The sequence below is a fragment of the Corythoichthys intestinalis genome, chromosome 14 (assembly GCF_030265065.1).
Source record: "Corythoichthys intestinalis isolate RoL2023-P3 chromosome 14, ASM3026506v1, whole genome shotgun sequence".
Classification (NCBI taxonomy): domain Eukaryota; kingdom Metazoa; phylum Chordata; class Actinopteri; order Syngnathiformes; family Syngnathidae; genus Corythoichthys; species Corythoichthys intestinalis.
This window is the reverse complement of record NC_080408.1, coordinates 30,755,789-30,782,718: the sequence shown is the minus strand read 5'-3', so window position 1 is coordinate 30,782,718 and position 26,930 is coordinate 30,755,789. Positions and strand designations below refer to the sequence as shown.

The 26,930-nt window shown below is 41.5% G+C and overlaps 3 protein-coding genes across 3 annotated transcripts; all 3 read right to left on the bottom strand.

The window, feature by feature from the left end:
• Nucleotides 1–1,160: 1,160 nt before the first annotated feature.
• On the bottom strand, nucleotides 1,161–3,836 carry LOC130929940 (kelch-like protein 10). Its single transcript, XM_057857579.1, has 4 exons — nucleotides 3,564–3,836; nucleotides 2,936–3,415; nucleotides 1,618–1,767; nucleotides 1,161–1,523 (listed from the first exon to the last, which is right to left on the bottom strand). Exons 1-4 carry the CDS (start codon nucleotides 3,834–3,836, stop codon nucleotides 1,161–1,163), a joined length of 1,266 nt encoding a protein of 421 aa, XP_057713562.1.
• Nucleotides 3,837–10,828: 6,992 nt separating this feature from the next.
• Nucleotides 10,829–15,804, bottom strand: LOC130929618 (kelch-like protein 10). Its single transcript, XM_057856938.1, has 5 exons — nucleotides 15,668–15,804; nucleotides 15,100–15,583; nucleotides 14,046–14,657; nucleotides 11,283–11,432; nucleotides 10,829–11,191 (listed from the first exon to the last, which is right to left on the bottom strand). The coding sequence occupies exons 1-5, from the start codon at nucleotides 15,802–15,804 to the stop codon at nucleotides 10,829–10,831; spliced, it is 1,746 nt and encodes a 581-aa protein (XP_057712921.1).
• A 2,185-nt stretch (nucleotides 15,805–17,989) lies between these two features.
• LOC130929617 (kelch-like protein 10) lies at nucleotides 17,990–21,283 on the bottom strand. Its single transcript, XM_057856937.1, is given in 5 exon segments — nucleotides 17,990–18,349; nucleotides 19,087–19,236; nucleotides 19,301–19,912; nucleotides 20,317–20,800; nucleotides 21,096–21,283. Coding segments are annotated over 5 exon segments (1,794 nt in total).
• Between the last annotated feature and the right edge of the window lie 5,647 nt (nucleotides 21,284–26,930).

Here is a 26,930-nt window from a genome sequence, read left to right as displayed (position 1 = left end):
ACACTTTGAACAGCTCGTGTGACTGGCAACTTAGACGGTCATTTGCTTTGCAAATAATTTTCAAAAAAAAAATAAAATAGGGGAGGGCAATTTTATTTTTCAAATGATTTTTTTCTTTGATTTTTTTTTTTTTTTTTTTTTTTTGATTGAAGCAACTTTATGGGGGATTGAATGATTTGGACACAAATGTCCTACCCATAATATGGCCCAAACACAAAAAGGATTGCTTCAAACAAAGAAAACTTTTTCGATACAAAATTAGGAGTTCAAATGCAAATTTTTCAATCTCGAATATTTTTTCGCATTCAAAAACTTTTTCCTTGATTGAAATGTTTCTTTTTTGATTGAAGTGTTTTCTCTTTTTGAAAATATATTTTTGAAGCAACTTATTTTTTGATTGAATAATAAATACAAAACTGTCCAAGCCAAAATGTGGCCCAAAATCAAATCAACATTAGTTCAATCAAAAAAGTTGCTTCAATAAAAACAACAAAAATAAAAGAAAAATAGCGTTCACATACATTTTTTTTTTGTTTCAAATGTATTTTTGCATCCAAACAAAAATATATATATGAAAATTTATATTTTAATTGAAGCAACTTTTTTTTGATTGAATAATAAAGACACAAATCTACCTCCATGTGGCTCCGCCCAGGGGATACAATTTTTGTCTTGGGTAACTACATTGGCACGACACCGGCGGGCCTACCTTATTCAACGGATGACAATCTTGGTGAAAAGTATTGCCTAAGCAGCCTGATTTAGAATTCCCCTCAAGAATGATGGGAAACAAAAAACGCTCACTGTCAACTTAGTATAAATATTCTAAGTTAATTTTTATTGCTGACACTGCGTTTCGGGGTCATCAACATGTTGTGCCCCCCTGCCTCAAAAGTCAAACTCCGCCTATGGTGAGGGACAGTTGTACCCAAAATACTGACATCTACGGTATCCAAAAGACTTATTTTGGTAATCCAGTTGTCCCTCCAGACTCATTGCAATTTTTTTAAAAAACAAAATTTATTTCAGCAAATTTTCTCAGAATCTCAATATTGTAACTGTAGTTAATTAAACTCAATAAAAAACAATCAATGCATGGTAAAAGTTACATTTTTTGGGGTGGTTTGTCAGCGGTAAAAAATGTTTTAAAAATCCTTTTTTTAGACTTCGTCTTCCATATCGAGAGAATCGTCCTCCAAGAAGAGCAAAGGCAGGTCATTACGAAGCATAGTATATTGAGCAATGTTTGGCAAGCCAGACATCACGCAGCAGCTCAGAGCACTTCGATAGAGCCCCATGCAATTTGCTGCAGACCACGTGCCAAGTTTTAGGTCATAGTACTCTACCAGATTGGTTGTGGAGAAGCCACTGAAGCCGCCAGCCACAAAGAGACAATCTTCCACGACTTCAATGCCAAAGTTACTCCGAGGACACTGCATTGGGGGCAACATGATCCAGGTGTCCGTCTCAGGGTTGTAGGCCTCGGCGCTGGCCAGGCGGTGTTGACCGTCGTAGCCTCCAACCTTCATGAGCAAAAGGAGGTTATTTTAAATAAGTTCTTTAATATACAAAATACAGTACAAAAGAATGCCATGCGGATGTCAGCGTTATACTTACTGCATACACATGGCCAGCATGCCCAATTACTCCAATGCCGCTGCGGCGGCAACTCATCGGAGCCGTGGCTGTCCACTTGTTGGTCTCTGGGTTGTAGTATTCTGCCGTTTGCAGGGACTCATTTCCATTGAAACCACCGCAAATGTAAACCTGCAACCGATTGGATTTGTATTGAATGGACTAAATAATCACAATGTTATTTGCTATGATTTGCTCACACCCCAAGATAAAAACGCAAATTCTTAACAATCGACTCTCAACTGTCTTGTACAGCTGACCCAATAAATAAATAAATAAATAATACAAGGGAATTTTTGAAGCAAAATTGACTTCAGCAGCGAGTTCCCGTAAGTGCTACGATTAGTTAGAAACTTCACCACAACAATCTGCTGACAAACCATAAGCAAAGTAGAATTCTTAATATACTGTTAATTCACATAATTATTGTAATTTACAACATTAGATTACATTTGGTGGGGGCCGTGGCCCTGGGTTGGCGCCTGCGCGGCTTCTCCGCCCGTCTGCGTGGCTGTTGCGCGCCCGGTGGGGCTATCGTGCTGCTGGATGTGGTAGGGCATGCTCAGGTTGGGGGTCCTGGTGCCGGGATTGGGGTTGGGGTGGCGTAGGGTTGGTCACCAACGGGCGTACACTCATAAGAGATTCACACGATTACTGGGTTCTAGATCACAGAACTGTTCTGTGTACACTCTATCCCTTTCAATCACTTAGCTTATAGGCTTATAGACACCCCCATCCCCCTCTTTCACTGGCCAATAGGCCCCCACATGGTGTAAACCGGGAATACATCTCGCTGACGATGGCACCAGCATATTAGTGATTAGTGTACATGTTCAATGTATTTCTTGTTGTTAGTGTATGTGTTTCTTTTCTTTCTTCTCTTGTGTTTCTTTTCTTCTGCCCCCCCCCCCCCCCCCCCCCCCCCCCCCCATAATCCCTTCCTGTTCGCTGCTTTGTCATAATAAAAAGGTATTTTGAATGATCACAATGGGAGTATATCAGACTCTCAATGTGAAACATTAAAACTGTTCAGACTATCCGGGCACTTAGACTTCCATTCTCTGTGTCAAACAGCTGAACAGGACAGGTTAAAAAAAACAAAAAACATTAGATTAAATTTGGTGACAAACTAATTGTTTAGGTTTTTTTGAGAACTAAATCTTGTCAGGTTTGTTGTTGAAAGACGCTTGCGATTGACCCTAGAATTGAAATTTTGGGAAACAAAATAGAAGACTTCCTAATTTTATATCAATTGGACAATAACTACCACCTTGGTTAAGGCAGAGACTAGATGACCTACCTTGTCATTGAGGGCAGTGCAGCTGGCATCACTCCTCTGCTCTTGCATACTGGCAATAAGAGTCCACTGGTTTGTCTCAGGCGTGTAGTACTCCGCCGTCTTTAGTCTTACACGTCCATCGTGGCCTCCTATTGCATAGATGCATCCATTAAGCACTGTGACGCTCACATAGCAGCGGCGAAAGTGCATGGGCGCCACTTCCTGCCAGGTATGAGTGTTCAGGTCAAAGCGGCTGACAGTGTTGTAGTGTTCTGTGCCGTCAAAGCCGCCCAGACAGTAGATGGCGTTGTGGAGAAAGGCGGCACCGCAGTATGCCCGCGCTTGGTCCATATCATCCAAAAGGCTTACCCAACTGTTGGCGTGGATGTCGTACGCTTCTATGCACTTGGTCGGGTTGGATCCGCTCCAGCCACCGATTGCCAGAAGGATGGCAGAGGACAGGCGAGGACGAGCCATCTTGGAACACTTGTTGGGCCTTTTCTAGTGAAAGTCGTAAGAAATATTAACACATAGTGGCATAGTGAGTTTAGATCATGATGGCATTCTATGTCACTTTCGTCATCAGTCGCTACATCGTTTGCATCATTAAAGCATTGCTGCTTTTTGCAGATGATGTGGGTCTGTTTGCATCATCAGCCTGTGACCTGCAGCACTCACTGGACGGGTATGCAGCCGAGTGTGAAGCGTTGGGGATGCGGATCAGCCCTCCATATCTGAGGCCATGATTCTCTGCAGGAAACCAGTGGACTGCTTTCTCTGGGTAGGGAATGAGGTCCTGCTTCATGTGAAAGAGTGCAAGTATCTCTTTACAGAGTATCGGGGCAGCAGGAACAGTATTGTAGACGCTATATCGCACTTTTGCAATGAAGAGGGATTTGAGCTGAGAGGCAAATCTCTCCATCTACAGTTCGATCTTCGTTCCTACCCTCACCTATGGTCATGAACGATGGGTCATGACCAAAAGAGCAAGATTTAAATTTTTTTTTTTTTTTTTAATGGAATTTTATTGTCATCATCATCGGTATCATTGCAATTACAAAATGTGATTATGATTGGCCCGAAGGAACCGAAGAAGACGACAAAGGCGGACGAGATAAAGCATATGCTTATCAGTTTCCCGTCCCCCATACAACTAAAGACGCACATTCAGGCATGGAACATACATCAAAACTGTAAAATAACACAGTCAACAATCTGGGTTTGGTAACTAAGCGTCCAGTCCAGTCCAGCAGCTCGACTAATTTTAGGCCGTACAAGGTTATGACTTTGTCATGTCCCTGACATTTTTGCATCTGTTTGCTGTGGAACAATTTTGTTGTGGCTATGTGCGTGACATGTTATCACAGCTGGTGTGAGTAGCGACACAAAATGCTTTTCTTATAAGTCTCTTAAAAGGATACATTGCTGAGGTGTACATGGTGGCAACAATTGGCGCACACAAGGTCACTGTAACAGTTTCATCAGACATGAATGTTTGAGAAAATCAAACAACAAGCTGTACATATTTTATCCCAAGATTAATGTCTCCACAACGAAAACATGCTTATTATTCGTTTTATACAGTATCTTTTCCATATACTCAGTAAACTAGACATTTGAATCAGGAGCTCGGTAGACACAGCAGATAATTATGTTTTAACAATTGGATTCAATTAGGAGTTCAATTGTAATACATTCCAGGAGATTGTCAATCATAATTGCAACACCCACTCACCCCTTAGATGCCCGATACTTTGTGTCATGTTATATCCGTGCAAATTAAAGTCAGAGCCTTTGTTGACTTTGGTAGATAGTCCTTAATGTGTTCAAGTTTCTTGTAACTCCTGCCGTTGATAAGTTTCAGTTTACCGTCCACATCCACGCGTTGTTATACTGGTCGGCTGTGTAGTATTTACAGTTATCCAGCTATTGTAGTCAGTTGGTAAAAACTCGTAATAGCTTTGATCTTTATATCTTGTGTCTTTACAAGGATCCTGCAATCCGAGACCCAGGTGTTGGCTATTTTCCCAGCTTTCTTGAGTTGACGTGCTTTTCTTGCAATTTCGGCAAGTCAAGTTGTCATTCAAGAAAATCTTCGACCCTTTCAGGTGGCGGCGCTGGTTAAGCAAGGCAGTCTTAGTCTTGTGGTCTGCCAGCTTCATGAGCACCGTCACTGGTCCTCTCCCCCCAGATGGGAGCAGAAGGAAGCGACGGATGTCCAGCGGTTCCATGTTTATTCCATACTCTTTCAGCTTAGTAGTTGCGCCACTGTGTCCCCTGAGCCAGGCGTCAGTTGAAATCCAGAAATGATGAGCTCATTTGCGCGTTGGCACTGGTCGAGGTCGTCAGCCAAAATTTCCAGCTTCTTGATGCGAACATCTCTCTCCTCGACCGCCTGCTTGAGTTTCTCGTTTTCAGCGCGAATTAAATGGAGCTCTCTGACGATTTATTGATTCTGGTTTTGAATCAAGTTGCCAGTCAAGGAGAGCTCCAACTTCTGTATAGAGGATTTTATTTCATCCAAGTCTCCAGGTTTCAAATTCTTTGGAGCCATACTATGAGTCGAGTTTGCTGGCCCTGAGCGCTTATCGGTTAAGATAAGAGAGTGCTTCAGAGTGCGTCTGTACGCGTTGGAGGCTGAGCAGCGAATGTGATTGCTGGTACAAGCGGCCAAAATGTGCTTTGTCAGGCAGATAGCTGGTGTTTCACTTAGAAACGCTGAGATACACTGATATTTACGAGAAGCTCAGAGTTTAGTCGCAGCTCCTTCACGTAATAAGGAGTCAGTTGAGGTGCTTTGGGCATCTGGTGCAGATTCCACTAGGGCGCCTCCCTAGGGAAGTGTTCCTGACACGTCCAGCTGGGAGGACACCTTGGGGCAGGCCCAGAACCTGGTGAAGAGATTATATCTTGACACTGGCTTGGGATGGATGGACGGACGGATAAAGAGCTTTACCCATTTCGGCAAATTAAGGGAAATTTTTTGTACGTCAACTAATTTTCCACACAAATGGGTTTCTGCTTTGCAAACTGCGCATGTTGTAAATACCCTTGGGCACCCTCAACTCGTGAGAATGTTAGTGTACCAAATGGCTGGACATTACTGGATTTGCTGGGCATTTACTTTCCTTGAATTTAGTCCCTCAGACAAATCATCAGGTGAGGGGCCTAGGTGATAAATGGAAGGAGAGCAAAGCATAGAGGGAGTTAAAAGCCTCACGATCTTCTAGGGCTTTATTTGGATCAATCAATGGCAGCAGACTGGAGACTGTCCGGGACAGAATACATCCTGAATTAGAGGCACCTGAGACATACAGTAGCTATGCAGCCGAGAAACAACCATGGCATGAACAAGGGCTCTGATGACTGATGGGTGCAGCCACAGATGCTGCTCAAGTGGAAGAATGCTGACTTTGTGGGAGCGAATGTGGGATTTTGTGATGTACCAGATGTGAAACCTGACAGGTCAACCTCAAAGACTTCAGGAAAACGGCAGCTTGAACCTAATGTACAAGTTTTTACTTTGGACATTTTTGTATTGAAAGGCTTTTGAAAAAAATATACATTATTTGAAATATGAGATCATGTGGCAATAAAATTGAGTTAAAAAGAATTTAAATTTTTGAGTTATGCAGATATAGTGCACGATGTACAGACTAACATACATAAAACTAGTTATGAAAATAGAATAAATATTGTAAATATACAGATGCCAGAGTAAATGTAGTTAAAATTTGTAGATTTTAGACCTCCATTGATTTTTTTTTAACTGCAGACATCTGCATTACCTCAAACATGACTTTCACTTATTTTCTAACGTTCACCAGAAGTGTGCAAGCTGAGTGTCCTACCGTAAGCTTTACTCAATAAATGAGATCACTTGAAGTCCTTATGCATGAGGTGCACGTCATTCATTTTCGTTTGCAATGCTGTAAACCAGCAAGTTTCATGTTTGAAGCTTGTAGCTTGAAATCAAAGATTGCGTTTGGAGTAGACAGCCATTGTTTGAGAGCAAGCTGAAGTGGTTCGTAAACTCGCGGTTAGCATCAGTGTAGCAATCAGGCATGAAAATCTCTCACCTTTCGGCGAAATTCGCCGTTTTGAAGTCAAAAAGGGCGATTTACGTGAATTGCGTAGATCCGAGGAGAAATTCTTTTTGGGAGGGGGGGGTGGGGTCGGGAGGTTTTATTTAATTATTATTATTATCATCATGTGATTAACTAAGTACGTAAACTGAGCACTTAAGAAATCGGTTCTTTTTATAAGTGACACTTGGACAGTCAGCAAATCCTTCTAGATGCTTCGCTGACGAGAACCAATCATCGGCCCAAGCTGCGTTTCATTATTCCAAACGCGCGCACTCCTTACGTGTACAAAGAGTGCTCGGGGAGCCTTTGGTTGCATTGCAAAGCTGCGAAAACAAAAAGCAGGCCTTATCCACACCGGGGCAGACCAGAGCGCAGCATACACACTTGCCTGTATTTGCCAGCAGATTGAATTTGGTGAGTAATGGTTTCAATCGTTTTCACATTTTGCGATATAAAAAAGTTACTGCCATTCGTTGCAGCTTGCGTTGAACACTGCCAGAGCTAGCCAAATCTGCCCCCCCCAAAAAATAGCTCCCGTTAAATTGGCGTCAAGCTTGTGTATTTAGCTGTAATATAGACGAAGAAACACACTGTTGAGTCAAATGAAGCGGCATGCTCTCGGATGGAGGGGGGCGCCTCGTATCGCTCCAGTCGTCCGCCTGAGACGCGTTATTTTCGGCTGTGACTTGATCTGACGGCCGGTGTCGGCACAACACCGGCCCGACGAGTGGTGGGAATGACTCTTGCTAAGCTTTTCAGAAATACAGGGATCCCTCGTTTTTCTCGGTTAATGGGGACCAGAACCCGCCGCAATAAGTGAAAACCGCGAAGTAGCTCCCCCCCCCCCAATTTTTTTGTGCGTATTCAATGTATTTATTTCAGATTTTACGTAGGAAAAAAATACATATATATATAAGACATGTTTTTTCACTTTTTTCACCAAAGTATCATTTATAAATGGTTTTCAAGCACTTCAAAATGTAAGAATCATGATAAGTTTCAAACATGTTACTGCCCCACCTAATTATTTTTAAACAAGAATAAAGTAGTAAGAAATTTATTAAATGCTTCATAGTGAGTCTACTCAAACCCTCTCAGGCTTTGTTAAATGGTGATTGACACATGTGCAGTTTTTCTTTTTATATATATTTTTTTGTTTGAAGCAACTTATTTGATTGAATAATAAAGACACAAATGTTCTAGCCAAAATGTGGCCCAAACGCAAAACAACATTACTTCAATGGAAAAATTTGTTTCAATCGAGAAAAATAGTTTTCAAATGCTTTTTTTGTCTCAAATTTATTTTTGCAATCAAAAACAATTTTTTTTAATTGAAGTGACTTTTTTGGGATTAAAAGTTTATACTATATTTTGATTGACGCAACTTTGTTTTTGATAGAAGTAACTTTGTTTTTTGATTGAATAATAAAAACACAAATCTGCCTCCATCGTTATTGAGAGAGAAAGAAATTAAGAAAGCTTTAAAACTAAAAGCCACCGGGGAGTGTTTTTTTTTTTTTTTTTTTTTTTTTTTTTTATATTTATATTTCATTACATAGACATGCCTCGTAGGGAAAGGAGATTGAGGGATAAAAAAGGAGTTGGATGAGGCTGCTAAAGGCAGTGGATACCTCATCAGCTGGGTGAATAGCAGACCTGGTAAGAACAAGTTCGCAAGGATAGTCGGGTATTAAATACAATTATAAACACAATTACAATGTTATTTTTCTATAAGATTTTATGTCATTGCTTTATTAATCATTAGGTGCTAGAGTTGTTAAGTATGGATAATAATGAAATAATAGTTTTGAGAAAACTGTGCTGTTGGTGGCTCAATGACCATCTGATGTGGTTTGTTCTCAGATGAACAAGTTGAGGAAGGAAGTTTTGATGCAGAGGTTGAAGGAAGAAAAGAGGCAGACTGACTGAGTCACAGCCAGACAGTGTTGATGACAGTTTTGATTTCTATTCACTGTTGCCCCCTCCCAATTAAAGTATGTCACAGTCGCAGCCAATTATTATCTAAAGCTGGTTAAAATTGAAGTTATGTTGTTTTAAGGTGTATTAAATACTTGTTCATGTGCCCCTTTTGATCTACGAGCACCCGCCCCTCCACCGGTCTCTGCACGGCCCTGCTGAAACACAGTGTGGGTCGACAGAGCTCAATATTTTGTTGGGGTATACAGTGTACTGGAACATATTTCCTCCACACCCTTCTCACCTTTTTAACCCCTGACCCATTTTCATGCCTGAGCAACTCTAACGACGTACAGAGTGTAATAGCTCTATATATTCTTATTTTGTGTTAACTCTTTCGTTGTACGGTCTGTTGATACGCTATCTGTGAAAGAAATGCAGTCCCATATTTATCAACGGGCAGTACAAATTTTAATTTCATTGAAATGTGTGGAATGATTTAAAAAAAATGCATTCTTTAAAATATGTGCCAAAATCCACAATTATGTTTATCAGTCCCTGAGTCTCCCTGATGTTCAACTCAGAAGTTATATATTGCACCTGAGTAAGTAAGTAAGTGAGGGACATAAGCGGATTTTAAGGGGGGGCCAGGCCCCCCTGGTGCTCGAAAAGTGTCATTGCATGTAATTGACTTTGCTACAAATATACAAATTGTAAAGCAATAAAACTGCAACAAAAATGAATGAAATGAACAAAAATATATATTTTTATAATCGGTCAAAATTAGACTTTGAACAGCTCGTGTGACTGGCAACTTAGACGGTCATTTGCTTTGCATATAATTGTCCAAAAAATATATAAAATAAAATAGGGGAGGGCAATTTTATTTTTCAAATGGTTTTTCTCTTTGATTTTTTTTTTTTTTTTTTTGATTAAAGCAACTTTATGGGGGATTGAATGATTTAGACACAAATGTCCTACCCATAATATGGCCCAAACACAAAAAGGATTGTTTCAAACAAAGAAAACTTTTTTCGATACAAAATTAGGTGTTCAAATGCAAATTTTTCAATCTTGAATATTTTTTTGCATTCAAAGTTTCTTTTTTGATTGAAATGATTTCTCTTTTTGAAAATATATTTTTGAAGCAACTTATTTTTTGATTGAATAATAAATAATAAAACTGTCCAAGCCAAAATGTGGCCCAAAATCAAATCAACATTAGTTCAATCAAAAAAGTTGCTTCAATAAAAACAAAACAAAACAAAACAAAAAATCAAAGAAAAATAGCGTTCACATACAATTTTTTTGTTTCAAATGTATTTTTGCATTCAAACAAAAAAATATATATGAAAATATATTTTTTAATTGAAGCAACTTTTTTTTTTAATTGAAAAATAAAGACACACATCTACCTCCATGTGGCTCTGCCCAGGGGATACAATTTTTGACCTGGGTAACTACATTGGTACGACACCGGCGGGCCTACCTTATTCAACGGATGACAATCTTGGCGAAAAGTATTACCTAAGCAGCCTGATTTAGAATTCCCCTCAAGAATGATGGGAAACAAAAAACGCTCACTGTCAACTTAGTATACAGTAAATATTCTTCTCAGTTAATTTTATTGCCCCCCGCCTCAAAAGTCAAACTCCGCCTATGGTGAGGGACAGTTGTACCCAAAATACTGACATCTATATCCAAAAAACTTATTTTGGTAATCCAGTTGTCCCTCCAGACTCATTGCAATTTTTTAAAAAACAAAATTTATTTCAGCAAATTTTCTCAGAATCTCAATATTGTAATACTGTAGTTAATTAAACTCAATAAAAAACAATCAATGCATGGTAAAAGTTACATTTTTTTGGGTGGTTTGTCAGCGGTAAAAAATTTTTTAAAAATCCTTTTTTTAGACTTCGTCTTCCATATCGAGAGAATCGTCCTCCAAGAAGAGCAAAGGCAGGTCATTACGAAGCATAGTATATTGAGCAATGTTTGGCAAGCCAGACATCACGCAGCAGCTCAGAGCACTTCGAGAGAGCCCCATGTCATTTGCTGCAGACCACGTGCCAAGTTTTAGGTCATAGTACTCCACCAGATTGGTTGTGGAGACGCCATTGTAGCCGCCAGCCACAAAGAGACAATCTTCCACGACTTCAATGCCAAAGTTACTCCGAGGACACTGCATTGGGGGCAACATGATCCAGGTGTCCGTCTCGGGGTCGTAGGCCTCGGCGCTGGCCAGGCGGTCGTCACCGTCGTAGCCTCCAACCTTCAGGAGCAAAAGGTTATTTTAAATAAGTTATTTAACATACAAAATACAGTACAAAAGAATGCCATGCGGATGTCAACGTTATACTTACTGCATACACATGGCCAGCATGCCCAATTACTCCAATGCCGCTGCGGCGGCAACTCATCGGAGCCGTGGCTGTCCACTTGTTGGTCTCTGGGTTGTAGTATTCTGCCGTTTGCAGGGACTCATTTCCATTGAAACCACCGCAAATGTAAACCTGCAACCGATTGGATTTGTATTGAATGGACTAAATAATCACAATGTTATTTGCTATGATTTGCTCACACCCCAAGATAAAAACGCAAATTCTTAACAATCGACTCTCAACTGTCTTGTACAGCTGACCCAATAAATAAATAAATAAATAATACAAGGGAATTTTTGAAGCAAAATTGACTTCAGCAGCGAGTTCCCGTAAGTGCTACGATTAGTTAGAAACTTCACCACAATCTGCTGACAACCATAAACCAAGTAGAATTCTTAATATACTGTTAATTCACATAATTATTGTAATATACAACATTAGATTAAATTTGGTGGGGGCCGTGGCCCTGGGTTGGCGCCTGCGCTGCTTCTCCGCCCGTCTGCGTGGCTGTCGCGCGCCCGGTAGGGCTCTCGTGCTGCTGGATGTGGTAGGGCATGCTCGGGTTGGGGGTCCTGGTGCCGGGATTGGGGATGGGGCGGCGTAGGGTTGGTCGGCAACGGGCTTACACTCATAAGAGATTCACACGATTACTGGGTTCTAGATCACAGAACTGATTTGTGTACACTCTACCCCTTTCAATCACTTAGCTTATAGGCTTATAGACACCCCCACCCCCATCCCCCTCTTTCACTGGCCAATAGGCCCCCACATGGTGTAAACCGGAAATACATCTCACTGACGATGGCACTAGCATATTAGTGATTAGTCTAGATCAGAAGTGTCCAAAGTCCGGCCCGGGGGCCAAATGCGGCCCGTGGTCAGATTTCATCCGGCCCCCAACCTCTATCATAAAATCAATAACGTCTGGCCCACACACAGACTTAATAAATTGGTCAGCAGTACTGCTACAAGCATATGAAGTAGCTTACACACTAAATGCTGCTCCTCATTTACCCACTAAAAGGGAGCACCACTCTAAGCAACATTACCACATGTGACCCTTTACTCCCAATTTTCTAAAATGGTGACAATCAACAACAAAAAAAAGTTGACTGCAACGGCTGGCGCATCAAGGATAGGTGGAAACTGGACTATTTCGTCACTAAAATACGCAACGACTGTGTCTGCCTCATTTGCAAAGAGACAGTCGCTGTTTTTAATGAGTTCATTATGAGGCGATATTACCAAACAAGAAACGCTGACATGTATGACAAGATTACAGGGTAGATACGTAGCGAGAAATTGAAGCAACTTGAAGCTAGTTTAATTTCACAGCAGCAGTATTTCGCAAGAGCCCGCAAGTCGAAAGAGAACGCCACAAAGGCTAGTTGAAAAATTGTTGAAGTTATTAATTTAAAAAAAAAAAAAAAAAAAGGTAGTGATGCAACGATTAATCGATTAACTCGAGTATTTGATTAGAAAAAAAATATTCAAACTAAATTTTGTTGAGTATTCGTTTAATTGAAGTGGCACTGTAATGGTTGATTTTAAAAGTGTTTGCATTTTATTTCACTGATGAGGGTGGATACAATGCCCTCTGGTCTGCCTCTTTTCACATGGCTGAATCCCACTGCTCCCTGGTAAGACCAACATTAGCTTTTTGTTTGAGCGAATTTTTTTTAATGCATTCTTAATTTAGTTTGTAGGTATATTTAGCCGTTTTTTGTGGCAATATGTGTCTGAACCACTTGTTAAGAGCATTGTCATTGTCCCTTTGTCTTCTTCGGTTCCTTCCTTCGGGGAAATGATATCACATTTTGTAATTGTCAAATATTGTCAATGATACCGATGATGATGACAATAAATATTTCATTCATTCATTTCATTCATTGTAATAAAAAAAAAAAAACTAGCATTTTATTGCATTTAAGCTAGCAGACTTTTTCTATCCAAGTTAGCCAATTGTTCTTTTGTTGTACACAGATCCTCTTTTTTTTTTTTTTTAATTATATCGTTTGAGGCTCAGCTCAGGTGTTTTAATTTTTCATGTTCCTTATCCGATTACTCTATTATTCGAACAAACTAGTCCATCGATTAATCGACTACTAAAATATTCGATAGCTGAAGCCCTATAATAAAGCAAATGTGACACACAGAACGGCTTGCTAAAATTTGCTTAAATATATTGTTATACGTAAAAGACGTCAGCCAAGGTCGGCCCCCCACATTTTTACCACACCAAATCTGACCCCCTTTGCAAAAAGTTTGGACGCCCCTGGTTTAGATGTTCAATGTATTTCTTGTTGTTGTTTGATTATGTGTTTCTTTTCTTTCTTCTCTTGTGTTTCTTTTCTTCTGTCCCCCCATAATCCCTTCCTGTTCGCTGCTTTGTCATGATAAAAAGGTATTTTGAATGATCACATTGGTCGTTCATGTCAGACTCTCAATGTGAAACATTAAAACTGTTCAGACTATCCGGGCAATTAGACTTCCATTCTCTGTGTCAAACAGCTGAACAGGACAGGTTAAAAAAACAACAACATTAGATTAAATTTGGTGACAAACTAATTGTTTAGGTTTTTTTTTTTTTTTTGCAGAACTAAATCTTGTCAGGTTTGTTGTTGAAAGACGCTTGGGATTGACCCTAGGATTGAAATTTTGGGAAACAAAATAGAAGACTTCCTAATTTTGTATCAACTGGACAATAACTTCCACCTTGGTTAAGGCAGAGGCTAGATGACCTACCTTGTCATTGAGGGCAGTGCAGCTGGCATCACTCCTCTGCTCTTGCATACTGGCAATAAGAGTCCACTGGTTTGTCTCAGGCATGTAGTACTCCGCCGTCTTTAGTCTTACGCGTCCATCGTGGCCTCCTATTGCATAGATGCATCCATTAAGCACTGTGACGCTCACATAGCAGCGGCGGAAGTGCATGGGCGCCACTTCCTGCCAGGTACGAGTGTTCAGGTCAAAGCGGCTGACGGTGTTGTAGTGTTCCGTGCCGTCAAAGCCGCCCAGACAGTAGATGGCGTTGTGGAGAAAGGCGGCACCGCAGTATGCCCGCGCTTGGTCCATATCATCCAAAAGGCTTACCCAACTGTTGGCGTGGATGTCATACGCTTCTATGCACTTGGTCGGGTTGACGCCGCTCCAGCCACCGATTGCCAGAAGGATGGCAGATGGCAGGCGAGGACGAGCGACTAGGTTGCAGAATCCTGACACGGAGTTGGCTTTCATGTGGCGGATCACTCGAGTGGCAAAACTGACCATGTCGAGACACTTTCTGCTGTTCTGCACCATCTGATTGGACAGCACATTGACGGTGATGAAATCTTCAGTAGTCAGAGCCAAACGGACCTGCAGCGGACAGTAGAACAGTACACAAGGTATAAAAATGGGTGTTCATTTCTCCTGTAGTCAGTATATGAGCTTCAAATTGGGCTTTTTGATATGGACTACATACAGGTTGTAGTTGTGAATTTCGGCTTCAAACTAGTGGTTGGTTTTTAAGAAAGAATTTGTATAAATTGTTTCAGTTTCAAATTAGGCTTTTAAACCGTAAACTCTTGTTGTTGATGTAAACAACCTCAGGTCAAAGTTAGGGTTTAAAATTACGTTTGTAAGCACTATAGGCCTGCTTTCAAGTTATGGTACACTTGGCTTCTACATTACTCAAACTCTGAACTTGAGGACAAGGTTTTTTGGGTGGTAATAATGCTCAGAAATGACAACTTTGGTTGTTGGTACTAAAGCAGAAAAAGGTACCACTACTACAAATCAAGGCGCTTGGTCCACTCACCCGAGCTAGCAGCACAGCCAGGTTTCTGCCACGCTCACAGGGCGAATGCGCAATCCAGTGCAGGACGGCCTCATACACTGTTTTCTCCTTCTTCACAATCAAGTCGTCCCGATCCAGGATTTCGCACAGGTCTTGAACAGAGAGTCGGCGGAGCTCGTGTGAAGCGGCCACGTCCTCAAAGTGGTATAGGATGTACTGGTAGGCTTCAAGCTGGAGCTGGGGCACATAATAGTTCCGGGTGAACTGCCAGATGCCCACGCAGTTCTCCGGCCTGAGCTGCTCTGTTAGAAATGCGCAGCAAGTTTGAACAATAGCAATCATATTGAATTCATCGGCCGCAATCAACAATTCCTTCACATTGTCCTCTGTCACCGACAAGTTGCCGGTGTATGCAAAATCGACAATGAGCTGCATTAAGTGGGCCGTCAGACCACGTATGACATACACCCTCTGGTCTGGGGTGGACCAGCGTAGAAAGAGGGCTCTGAACAACCAGGAGACAGACACACAAGATCAACTTGAATTGACAAGGTCCATAATTTTCTATTGACGTTTCCCCCCAACTCACCCAAAGTAGGGGCTACAGTTGCATAGGATTATCTTATGGATGTGGAATTCGGTGTTGTCCACTGCGATGGTAGCATCGCTGAGGCCTTTGGTGAGATGCTGCAGTTGGCCACACGCCGACGGACTGTCGGAAGTCATCTTGAAGGTTTTGCCATGTGTTCATAGTGCGGCTGGGTGTCGGCCCTAGGTCCGAGTGCCAGGAGTTTGGGGAGAAGGAGGGGGGAGGGGGCAGGTGGGGTAGTGGGCTGGTGGTGAGGGTGATGGGACATATGGTGGATGTGGCGGAATTCTGTGTCAAAAAAGCGATGACCAAGGCGGTGACATCATCTGCATCATCACAGCAACAATGCTCTAAATAGAAGCCAGACATCATGTCTTAGTTTCAACCACACACCTGCCATTGGGCGATTCCGATTTGTTAATGCTCACCTTCAATTTCATTAAAATATTGTTGGTTGAAAGTTGGGATTCAGGTTTCTTAGTAGGGTATATGGACAGTAGAGGTGTGCAAAATTTCCGATTCTTAGATTATTCGCCATTCGGCCGTGGAAGATTCGAGAACGATTCACAAACATCCAAATTCCGATTATTGAAATATGCGAAGTAAAGCGGAAGTACACAACACTCAGCGCGCCGCGCGGTCTTCGGGGCGGAACGGAGCGAGAGTAGCTAAATATCATGCTTCCCATTACCCGGCCCCTCGGGTAATGCCAATGCTCAACTCACGGCTCTAGCTCAACTCTTGCAACGAGATAAAAAAAACACAACAACATACCTGACTGCTGCCGAAAAGCTGCTACAAAGTTTACGGTGGATATCATTTATATAGGACTAGATGCAATATAGATTTGGTAGTGTTAGCAGCACATCTACAAAAAGCTAGATGCGGGCGTAATAAATGGCCGCCATCTTAAAGCAGTACACTTCCCTGCAAGGCTGTTGTAGCGAACCTTCCAAGCAAACCTAATTAACTTTTTATCTAAAATACTCCTAAATCGGTAAAATATTGACTTGAATCTATCTTTAAAATAGTTTTAAAACTTTCATATGTCAAAAGTAGACAAAAGGGAAATTATGGAATAACGGGAGACTGTAACAGTTGATTCACAACATTAAATTAATTGAGTGTAGTTTAAAGCTGCTGATACAGAATTGGGACTGGAGTTTTTTATTTAATGTTATTTTTGTAAATTTGTTAACTGCTATATGTTAACTTGATACTGAAATAGTAGTGTGGTTTAGCCTGAGAGTATTTTTGAACAATTTTGGAACTAATGTACAAAACATTTAAAAAAAAAAAATAAAAAAAGAGAGAGAAAAAAAAAAAAGGAGGGGGGTGCATCAATAATCGTTTTAGAATCGAATCGGAGCCTCTGAATCGTAATCGTAATCGAATCGTTAGGTGCCCAAAGATTCCCAGCTCTAATGGACAGAGTTCAGTTTATGAATAAAAGGGTTAGGATTTCAAGTTTGATGGTTCAGAGTTTAAATATTGACTAGGGTTTCAAATTGGGGTTGGGTTTCAAACTGTTTCTATCTATTCCAAGGTACTGGTCGGGTTTAAAGTTTTAAACTTAATCGTGGCTCTAAATCCAAGGTAACAAAGGTATAAGGTTTAATATCAGAGTTTGTGTTTCTAACTGAGCTAAGCGTTAAGGCCATTGTTATCATTTAAGATGAGGCTTTTCATTCAGATTTACATTTCTAAACATAGATTTGGAATTCTAATTATAGTTACAAGTCATAGTTGGGGTATCGTAAGGTTTTGGAATGGGTTTGGGTTAAAGTTAGTTGCAAATGTACATTACAATCTATGGGGTATGGTTTTAATGTAGGGTTAGGCTTAAACAAATGATTCAAATCAGCTACAGGAGTTCAAATTAGAGTTCTGGATCAGGGCAGGGGTTCCCAGTTTTTTTCAAGTTAGTGTTTAAGATGTGGTTAGTGCAAATGCAAAGGTTTCAAGTAGCTTTCTGAGCTAAACCAAGGTTTGAAACCATAGTTATAGTTTTCAAGTGCAGGCTTCCACACAGCATTTAAGCTTTGGGTTATATGCAATACAAAGCCAAAGATGAACAAGTGATTTAATTTAAAAAAAAACAAACTTTATTGACTTCTGGGTGGCAAACTGCATTAACCTCTTCTCACTCATACTGAAAAGTTCAATAAAAAATGTCATTGTTCATTGTTGTTGCCTGTTTTTTTGTCAGCCATTGAGGCATTTTATAGTTTATTTCAGTTTGTATCTAGGGTCATTCATCAGTTTATTAAAAGATTTATCTACAATCAACTTCCAATTTTGTTCCAATACTTTTTTGAAGGTCTAGACGTCTTCTTCGGTGTCCATGTCATCCTCTAAAAATAACACTGGTAGCTCATTCCGTAGCATGGCGTAGTGTGCCATGTTGTAGAATCCCGACATCACGCAGCAAGTCAAAGCACTTCGTGAGATCAGCATGTCACAGGCCGGAGACCACAGACCCGTGGTGAGGTCGTAGTACTCTACCAGCTTTGTGGTGGAGGCCCCGTTGAACCCTCCGGCCACAAAGAGACGGTCCTCGATGACTTCGATGCCAAAGTTGCTCCGGGGGCAATCCATGGGGGCCAGGATGATCCAGTTGTTGGTCTGTGGGTTGTAAGCCTCAGCGCTTGTCAGACGGGTTTGACCATCATAGCCTCCAACCTTCGGGATTAAAAGCATCATTAAAGAACAATAATGTGTTATGAGTGGTATGGATGTAAAACAAGAATTTCAAGGGATGGTTACAGAAGACAGTTTTGTTATGGTGCTGGCCGATTTTTGGACACTATTACAAAGAACTGATTGCCACGAAATCTGATGAAATCATGTTTTGGTACTGAAGCATATCCTTGTGACTATGCAGGAGTGCATGAGTTGGCAATTTTCCACAGCACACTTAAACGCAGCAGTAATACCTGTTATCACATAAACACTGCAAAAGTACCAAAAAATGAGAATCGGTATTGCGCTGGTTCAAATGCGAAGTCAACCCATCCTTAATATTTCCCTTGATCTGCACTAAGTCTTTTTACTAAGTGGACATGTTTTTATTTAAACAACTGCTTGAGACACTTTTGGATACAACCGTTTTCAATTTTTTTCACTTCCCCGAACTCACAACCATAACTCAGCGTAGGAACTCGTTAACAATCCTTGCCCAACTTTTATACAAGACCCCATACTTGTGAAACTGATGCATCTGAGGTAGGTTTAAATCAACTAAATTTTCAACTAAATTTACATGAAAGCAATGAATTGAATCATTGCCTGCCCTATCGTCTGCCAAAGACTTAAGACTTGCATGAGTCCAAGCAATTGCCTACACCAATATATCCAACGTATTTTGAAGTTGTTTAAAATTATAGCTATAAGAAATCATTGTGTTATGCTGTACTTACTGCGTAAATGTGGTCAGCAAATCCAATGACTCCGATGCCACTGCGACGGCTGCTCATCGGTGTCATCATGGTCCACTCGTTGGTGTCTGGACTGTAGTATTCAGCTGTTTGCAAGGGCTCGTTTCCGTTAAAACCACCACAAATATAAATCTGGACCCAAACGTCAAATCTGGTGAATAAAAGTCTGCATGACAGACACTTTAATCCCGCCTACCTTGTCATTGAGGGTGGTGCAACTGGCGTCGCTCCTTAATTCATGCATGCTTGCGATAAGAGTCCATTGGTTGGTTTCAGGCGTGTAGTACTCAGCCGTCTTTAATCTCACACGTCCATCGTAGCCTCCCAGTGCGTAGATGCACCCATTTAGCACTGTTACACTCACATAGCATCGACGGGAGTGCATTGGCGCCACTTCCTGCCATGTGCGTGCATTTAGGTCAAAGCGGCTGACTGTATTGTAATGTTCCGCACCATCAAATCCGCCAAGGCAGTAGACTGCGTCGTTGAGAAAGGCGGCACCGCAGTATGCCCGTGGTTGCTTCATGTCATCGATAAAACTGACCCAGCAGTTGGCGTGCACGTCATACGCTTCGATGCACTGTGTTGGGTTGGCGCCACTCCAGCCACCAATTGCCAGAAGTATAGCTGAAGGCAGGCGTGGACGGGCCACTAGATTGCAGTACGCAGACACAGAGTTTGCGACCATGTGGTGAATCACTCTGGTAGCAAAGGCGACCATGTCCAAGCACTTGTTGTTGCTCTGCACCAGCTGATTGGACAACACATTGATGGTGATGAATTCCTCGCTGGTCAGCGCAAGACGGACCTAAACAGTGGACAGACTGATATTTAAGATATTAAGAGACTCCCATAGGCTTCAGGCCTTATTCAGTTTAGCTTGGTCAGAGTTGTACTCACTGGATCACTTTTTAGATGCAAGAACTTCTTACAGGTGACAAATATTTACAATGAGCCTCTCTAATAATCTCTAATTATCATCCTCCATTGCTATATAAAAATGCTGTCAATATGCATGTGATACATGAGAAACTTCAGAGGTTTGAATTTGGCCAAAGCTATTTTCCCATGCGATTCCATGAACCCCAGTTAAAGGAACTACAGTGTTAGTTTTAAATTATATTAATTACCCATGACTCAGTGTCTACACAAATATTTGGTTCTGTAATGATTTCTAGCTCCCTCCACAAATTCCCGGGTAGTTTAACTTACTTTACCCAGGAGCACAGCCAGATTCCTGCCTCGCTCCCTTGGCGCATGTGCTATCCACTGCAGGATGGCGTCATAAACAGTGTTCTCCTTCTTTACAATCAGGTCGTCTCTGTCCAGTATTTCACATAACTCTTGCATAGTGAATTGTGGCAACTCCTCCGAGACTGCAACGTCCTCAAAGTGATAAAGAATGTATTGGTAGGCACTGATCTGCAGCTCCGGTGTGTGGCAATTCTTGGTGAACTGCCAGATGCCTATGCAGTTCTCCGGACAAAGCTGCTCTGCCAGGAACACGCAGCAGGATTGGACAATGGCAGTCATGTTGAATTTATCAGCGGCTATCAACAAGTCTTTGACGTTGTCCTCCGTCACCAACACGAAGTCAGTGTATGCAAACTCGATGAAGAGCTGCATTATGTGAGGTGTAACCCCTTGTATGACGTAGACCCTCTGATCTGGGGTGGACCATCGTAGAAAGAGGGCCCTAAACACAAGGAGAGAAACAAAGGAAGTCAATAAATATTTGTTAAACATTTTTAGCTAATTTTCCTGAATGAAAAGTGATTGGAATGAAGTTTCAGATGTTTGTAGTTTAACTGGGGAGAGCTTCCACTTTTATTCGCGGTCTAATTTGTACTTCTAGACTCAAGTAAATGAGTTGAATTTGTAGTTGTACTGTTTCCAACCTTTCTTTAAAAACGTATCTGTACTTTAAACCTAGTAGTGTGTATGTACTTTTAGTTGGCGCAAATACACGTAATGACATTAAATCTACTTACCCAAAGTATGGGCTGCAGTGGCATAGGATGATTTTATGGATATGAAACTCAACATTGTGAACCTTGAGGATTGCGTCGCTAAGTCCACCGGTCAGTCGCAGTTCGTTGTACACAGAGCCAGACTTGAATGGACTTTTACCATCATAACTCATCTTGAATTTGTTGCCATTTCATAATACTTTTTGCATCTGCAGAGTCTAAGCAGAATCAAGATAAAGCAGCAGGGGCTCTGGGGCGTGGAGAGGCAGGTAAAGAGGGTCTGGCATTACATCATGTTAGCATTCTGTGACAAAAGCTATGGTTGCCATCAACGATGACATCATCTGCATCATCAAAGCACCTATACTTTAATGTCAAGAACTACATCATCTTTCCCCCGTGAAACCTGAATTTTAATTAGAAAATTGAAAACATTTCAGCTGTTTCAAATTTGGTAGTCAAACTTTCGTATGGTGGAAGTGTAATATGGAAACAGTATTTTTGATGGTATTGCATGGTTTTTGTGTAATGTTTATTTTCCTGCTTCTTGCATGTGCTGCTTTATTTGGTTTTGGTTGCAGAGCATTGGTTTTTGTTTTAGATTAACTTTCAGCCAAATTTGACATTTTGACTACTAATTAGCCCACCTATTCCCAACAGGTATATGAACAATCCAATCAGGAAAAAGTAATGCCAATCGGAGGCTGGCTGGGTCTCATGAGGGAAAACCACACAGCAATTTAAAAGAAACAGGTGAATGGACACGTGGGGAAGAAAACGGACTGGAAAAGAGGAGAGGAGAGCAAAGGAAAAAGGAATAAGAACTAAAACTCACTTGTTTTGGTCTAGTTCTTCTTAGGGAAGACACAAAGCAAAATTATTCCTCTGTTATTCGTGGATGACGAAATTTGGTAGGTATATACTAGACATGTGGTTGAAATAGGTTAGGAGTTAGCCAATAGGTGGCATGTGTGCTCTTCAGTCGCTAGAAGTGTTAGAAATATCCACACACGTTGCAGCATCTGTTCACACATTAAGTTAGTTTTCCAAGCAGCTTCTGTGGTACATACAGTTGTCATAATTAGTACTCTTAAAACTTTTGCGCTGTTTCATCTGTTGTTTTGCATATTAATTTTCCTAACGGCATCTGTGCTACATGCGCTTGTCATAAGCATGTTTCTGTTACTGTTAGTGCTAAGGAACAGATTGAGTATGCTCTGTTTAATCTCCTTTTTTTCTTATCTTGTCATAAGCAAATATCTTTTGTTAGTGCTGTGAAAACTTACTCGCTTTAATCTTTTATCTGTTGTTTTGCACTACATAGACTTGTCGTAGACATAATTGTTATTATAAATGTAAAATGCTAATTTGTCAATCAATACAGCTGTCAATTTAAACTTCTGCTTCATACACTTGTCATAAGAATATTTCTTTTGTTAGTGCAATGAAAAGTCACACTCTCTTATACATCTTATACTGTATATCTGTTCTTTTGTATGTTGCGCTTGCTGTTTACAACCATAATTTTGTGGTTGTCAATGATCAAACCAGTTGTTTAACACAAGTTGTCAATCTAAACTCATTTTTCAATCGATGTAGTTGTCAAATTAAGCTTTCCTTTTGACACTGATAACACATTATGCGTTGTCTAAAAATGTGTATAATTGGAAGCAATTCATAAAACCACTTGATTCTCCCATTCCAAATAAAAGTCAAGAAAATAGAAAATAAAGTGTCAAAGTTGTGAAAGATGATGCACTTTGTGTTCCTGGCAGGTATGTATGTTGAAACAGTGCTGATTTTCATTCTGACTAATTTAGAAAAAAACAACAACAAAATGCAAATATCACATGTATTTGGAGTCCAAACCCTTTGTTCAGATGTCACACTTACCTTCCAGCAACAAAATTTATTCAGGCCTCTGGAGCTTGTCCACAAAATAATGATATTGGTCCTCCTGAGGATTTGAGTTTGTTCAGTGGTATATTCTTTCTGGTTTTTGCCTCAAGGATAGTTTATACCTGACGCGTTGAACGTTCTGCACGGAAACAAGACACAGTTCATCTGCCATGATGTGTTTCTCAGAATAAATACTTTGTAGCGGTGAAATCAATATTCTCCCTGACTACAGAGGGCAGCAAAAAGTGTATCCACAGAATACAAGCAACGTCATACTTTAACAAGTCGAGAATCCAATTTTTGCAACATAGGGAAGCTTGCGAAATCAATCTTCTGAGTCATACAAATGCATGTACCTCTGCAATTAGGAGTTTGTCCGCCATGTTTATTCCACAGGAGCTGATGAATCCTCTCTGACACCCGCTCCCTCCTACACTCATGAAAAAGACCCCAAGATACTTGAACTCCTCCACTTGGGGCAGGATCTCATCCCCGACCCGGAAAGGGCACGTCACTGAGGACCATGGTCTCGGATTTGGAGGTGCTGTTCTTCATCCCAACTGCTTCACATTTGGCTGCGAACTGCTCCAGTGAAAATGCTGAGGCCATGAAACCAGACCCCCTCAACTTCGGCTGCGCCTAGAAATTTGGTCCTTAAAAGTTATGAACAGAATCTGTGAGAAAGGGCAACCCTGGTGGAGTCCTACCCTCACTGGGAACGAATCTGACTTACTGCCGGCAATGCGTACCGAAATCCCCTAGAGATTCACCTTCTCCAAATCCACAAAACACATGTAGACCAGTTGGGCAAACTCCCATGTACCCTCGAGGACCATGCCGAGGGTGTAAAGCTGATCCACCGTTCCACAGCCGAGACGTATACCACACTGCTCCTGAATTCGAGATTAGACATCCCAACAGCCTCTCAAGCACGCCTGAATATACTTTACCACAGAGGCTAAGGAGTGTGATCCCTCGATATTTGGAACACACCCTCTGGTCCCCCTTCTCAAAAAGACCCCTGTCTGCTGATCCAAAGGCACTTTCACCGATGTCCACGCAATGTTATAGAGGCATGTCAGCCACACAACATCCAGAGTCTTTAGGAACTCCGGACGGATCTCATCCACCCTCAGGGCCCTGCCACAGAGGAGCTTTCCAACCACTTCAGTGATTTTAACCCCTGAGATAGGAGAGCCCACCTCGCAGCTCACAGACTGCTTTCTCAAAGGAAGGCGTGTCTGTGGAATTGAGGAGGTCTTCGAAGTATTCTCTCCACCGACTCACAACATCCCAAGTCGAGGCCAGCAGTACCCTGAGATACTGAGCAATGGATGGTGGACCAGAATTTCTTCGAAGCTGTCCGGAAGTAATTTTCCATGGCCTTGCCAAACTCCCATGTCTGGGTTTTTGCCTCAGCGACTGCCAAAGCTGCATTCCACTTTGCAAGCCAGTACCTGTTAGCTGTCTCTGAAGTCCCACAAGCCAAAAAGGTCCTGTAGGTCTCCCTCTTCAGCTTGATGGCATCCCTTACCACTGGTGTCCACCAGCGGGTTCAGGAATTGCTGCCACGATAGGCATCAACCACCTTATGGCCACAGCTCCGATTGGCTGCCTGAACAATGGAGGCGTGAAACATGGCCCACTCGGACTCAATGTCCCCCCCTTTCCCGGGACAAGGGAGAAGTTCTGCCAGAGGTAGGTATTGAAGCTCTTTCTGACGGGATTCTGCCAGATGTTAACCAGCAGACCCTCACAATACGTCTTTGTCTACCAGGTCAGACCAGCATCTTCTTCTGCCATTGGAGCCAATATCGAAGATTCGTGCTGGACTGTGAGCAGGTGCCGACATCTACTTAATAAAGACCAACATCACTGGAAATAATAATCCTGATAATTACACCGTTGTCAGGAAAGAGCTTTAAGTTTTACTCACATGAGCATGCAGTTAATTGACCTTCTAAGATGACTACTATTATGATTACCAATTTAGGTGAAGTGTTCATGTGGTAAAAAGCCCATGTGCTCATTGATATTTGGGCGACCTTTGGTATTGCCAAGTAAAGGCTGGCATAGGTTCTCAACTTCATATGCACGATTGTTCTGCTCTATATACAGTAAGAAAGACTTCAATAAAATTTAGTTAATTGACCTTCTAAGATGACTACTCTTATGATCACCAATTTAGGTGCTCATTGATATTTGGGCGACCTTTGGTATTACCAAGTAAAGATTGGCATCAGGTTGGTCTACGTCATATGCGCGCCATATAACCAAGACTTCAATAACATTCTGAAGCCTTTCTCAACCCATACGTAGACGTGTCTGGGAGCTTTGTGAATTCCACATTTGACGTCAGGGACGACATTTGGCCAGAATGAGCATTGGCGCTGGTGGCTCCTGCGTGCACCATATTGCAAATCTACGGCCATAAAAAGGTAAGATTTCTTACCATTTGATTCACCATACGGAGTGCGTTGTGAGTTGCTTGCTTTAGTGCTTTCTCCAAGCGAAATAACCTGTTAATTGTGTAACTCTTACAGTAGGGGCATGGCTGCGGATTGATCGAGGGGCTACTCGCACAGGAGCGATCCCATGGTAGAATGAAACGCTCTGTTTTTCTAAAAGTGACTTGACCAGCTGTTACTATACACTGATTGGCATAACTAAATTTGAATTAAAAGGGAAATAAATGGTTTTCTATTGAGCAGTTTGTCTCGAAGGCTAAGGTAAAATAAATAAGTGGTTCTTTTTGAGCATGTCTGACTCAAAGGTTGAATTAAAAATAAACGTTTTTATTTTGAGCAGTTTGTTTCAAAACTGGTCCTGACTGTGGCCAGCAGTTTATAGTAATAAGTTCTTTTGAGTAGTTTGTCTTATAACTGGTCCTGATTGTGGCCAGCAGTTTATAGTAATGAGTGCTGAGCGGATATGATGTCTATCCAGGCGGTCGGCAATGGGTAAGGGGTGAAATTAGTGCCCTAAATGTGACATGCCAAGTAACCAACCCAGTGAAACAGAGGATGCCTTCCATCACAAAGGGTCCCTCCAGATGATATGGTGCTGATCATCGGCCAGTGATCAAAGAAAGGGACCGAAGATGCTGTTCTTCGAGGCACAATAATCCTCTGAGCGGTGGTAAAATTAAGCGGAAACACGGCTTACAATCACATTTAAACAGGGTAGACGGCCCTTTGAATCGATTTCTTGCCCCCCTCAACGATAATTGGATTCCTGTCCCATGAACTTGATCCATACCCATTTGTCAGGAATGATCTGGACCAGGATTCAAAGGAACTGAATTTGTGAACTGTTTCAATAAAGGGACAGGTCGAAAAGGCAAAAATTGTTGATTGTGTTGTATTAAAAACTACAAAAGGAGGGAATATCGGAGATTCGTGTTGGACTGTGAGCAGGTGCCAACCTTTACTTAATAAAACTTAATGTCCCTGGAAATACCGGTATAAACTCTAATAACTGTCGGGAAAGCCCTTCTGTGTTACTCACATGGGCATTTAGTTAATTGACCTTCTAAGATGACTACTCTTATGATCACCAATTTAGGTGCTCATTGATATTTGGGCGACCTTTGGTATTACCAAGTAAAGATTGGCATCAGGTTGGTCTACGTCATATGCGCGCCATATAACCAAGACTTCAATAACATTCTGAAGCCTTTCTCAACCCATACGTAGACGTGTCTGAGTGCTTTGTGAGTTCTACCACACCAATACACCACCAGGTGGTGATCAGTTGACAGCTTCGCCCCCTCTTCACCAGAGTCTCCAAACATGCAGCCGCGAAACAGAAGACAGGACAACAAAGTCGATCGAATTGCAGCCTAGGGTGTCCTGGTGCGAAGTGCACATATGAACACCCCTATGTTTCAACATGATGTTTGGTATGGAAAATTCGTGATGACCACAGATGCCCAATCACAGAACATCGCTCGGGTTC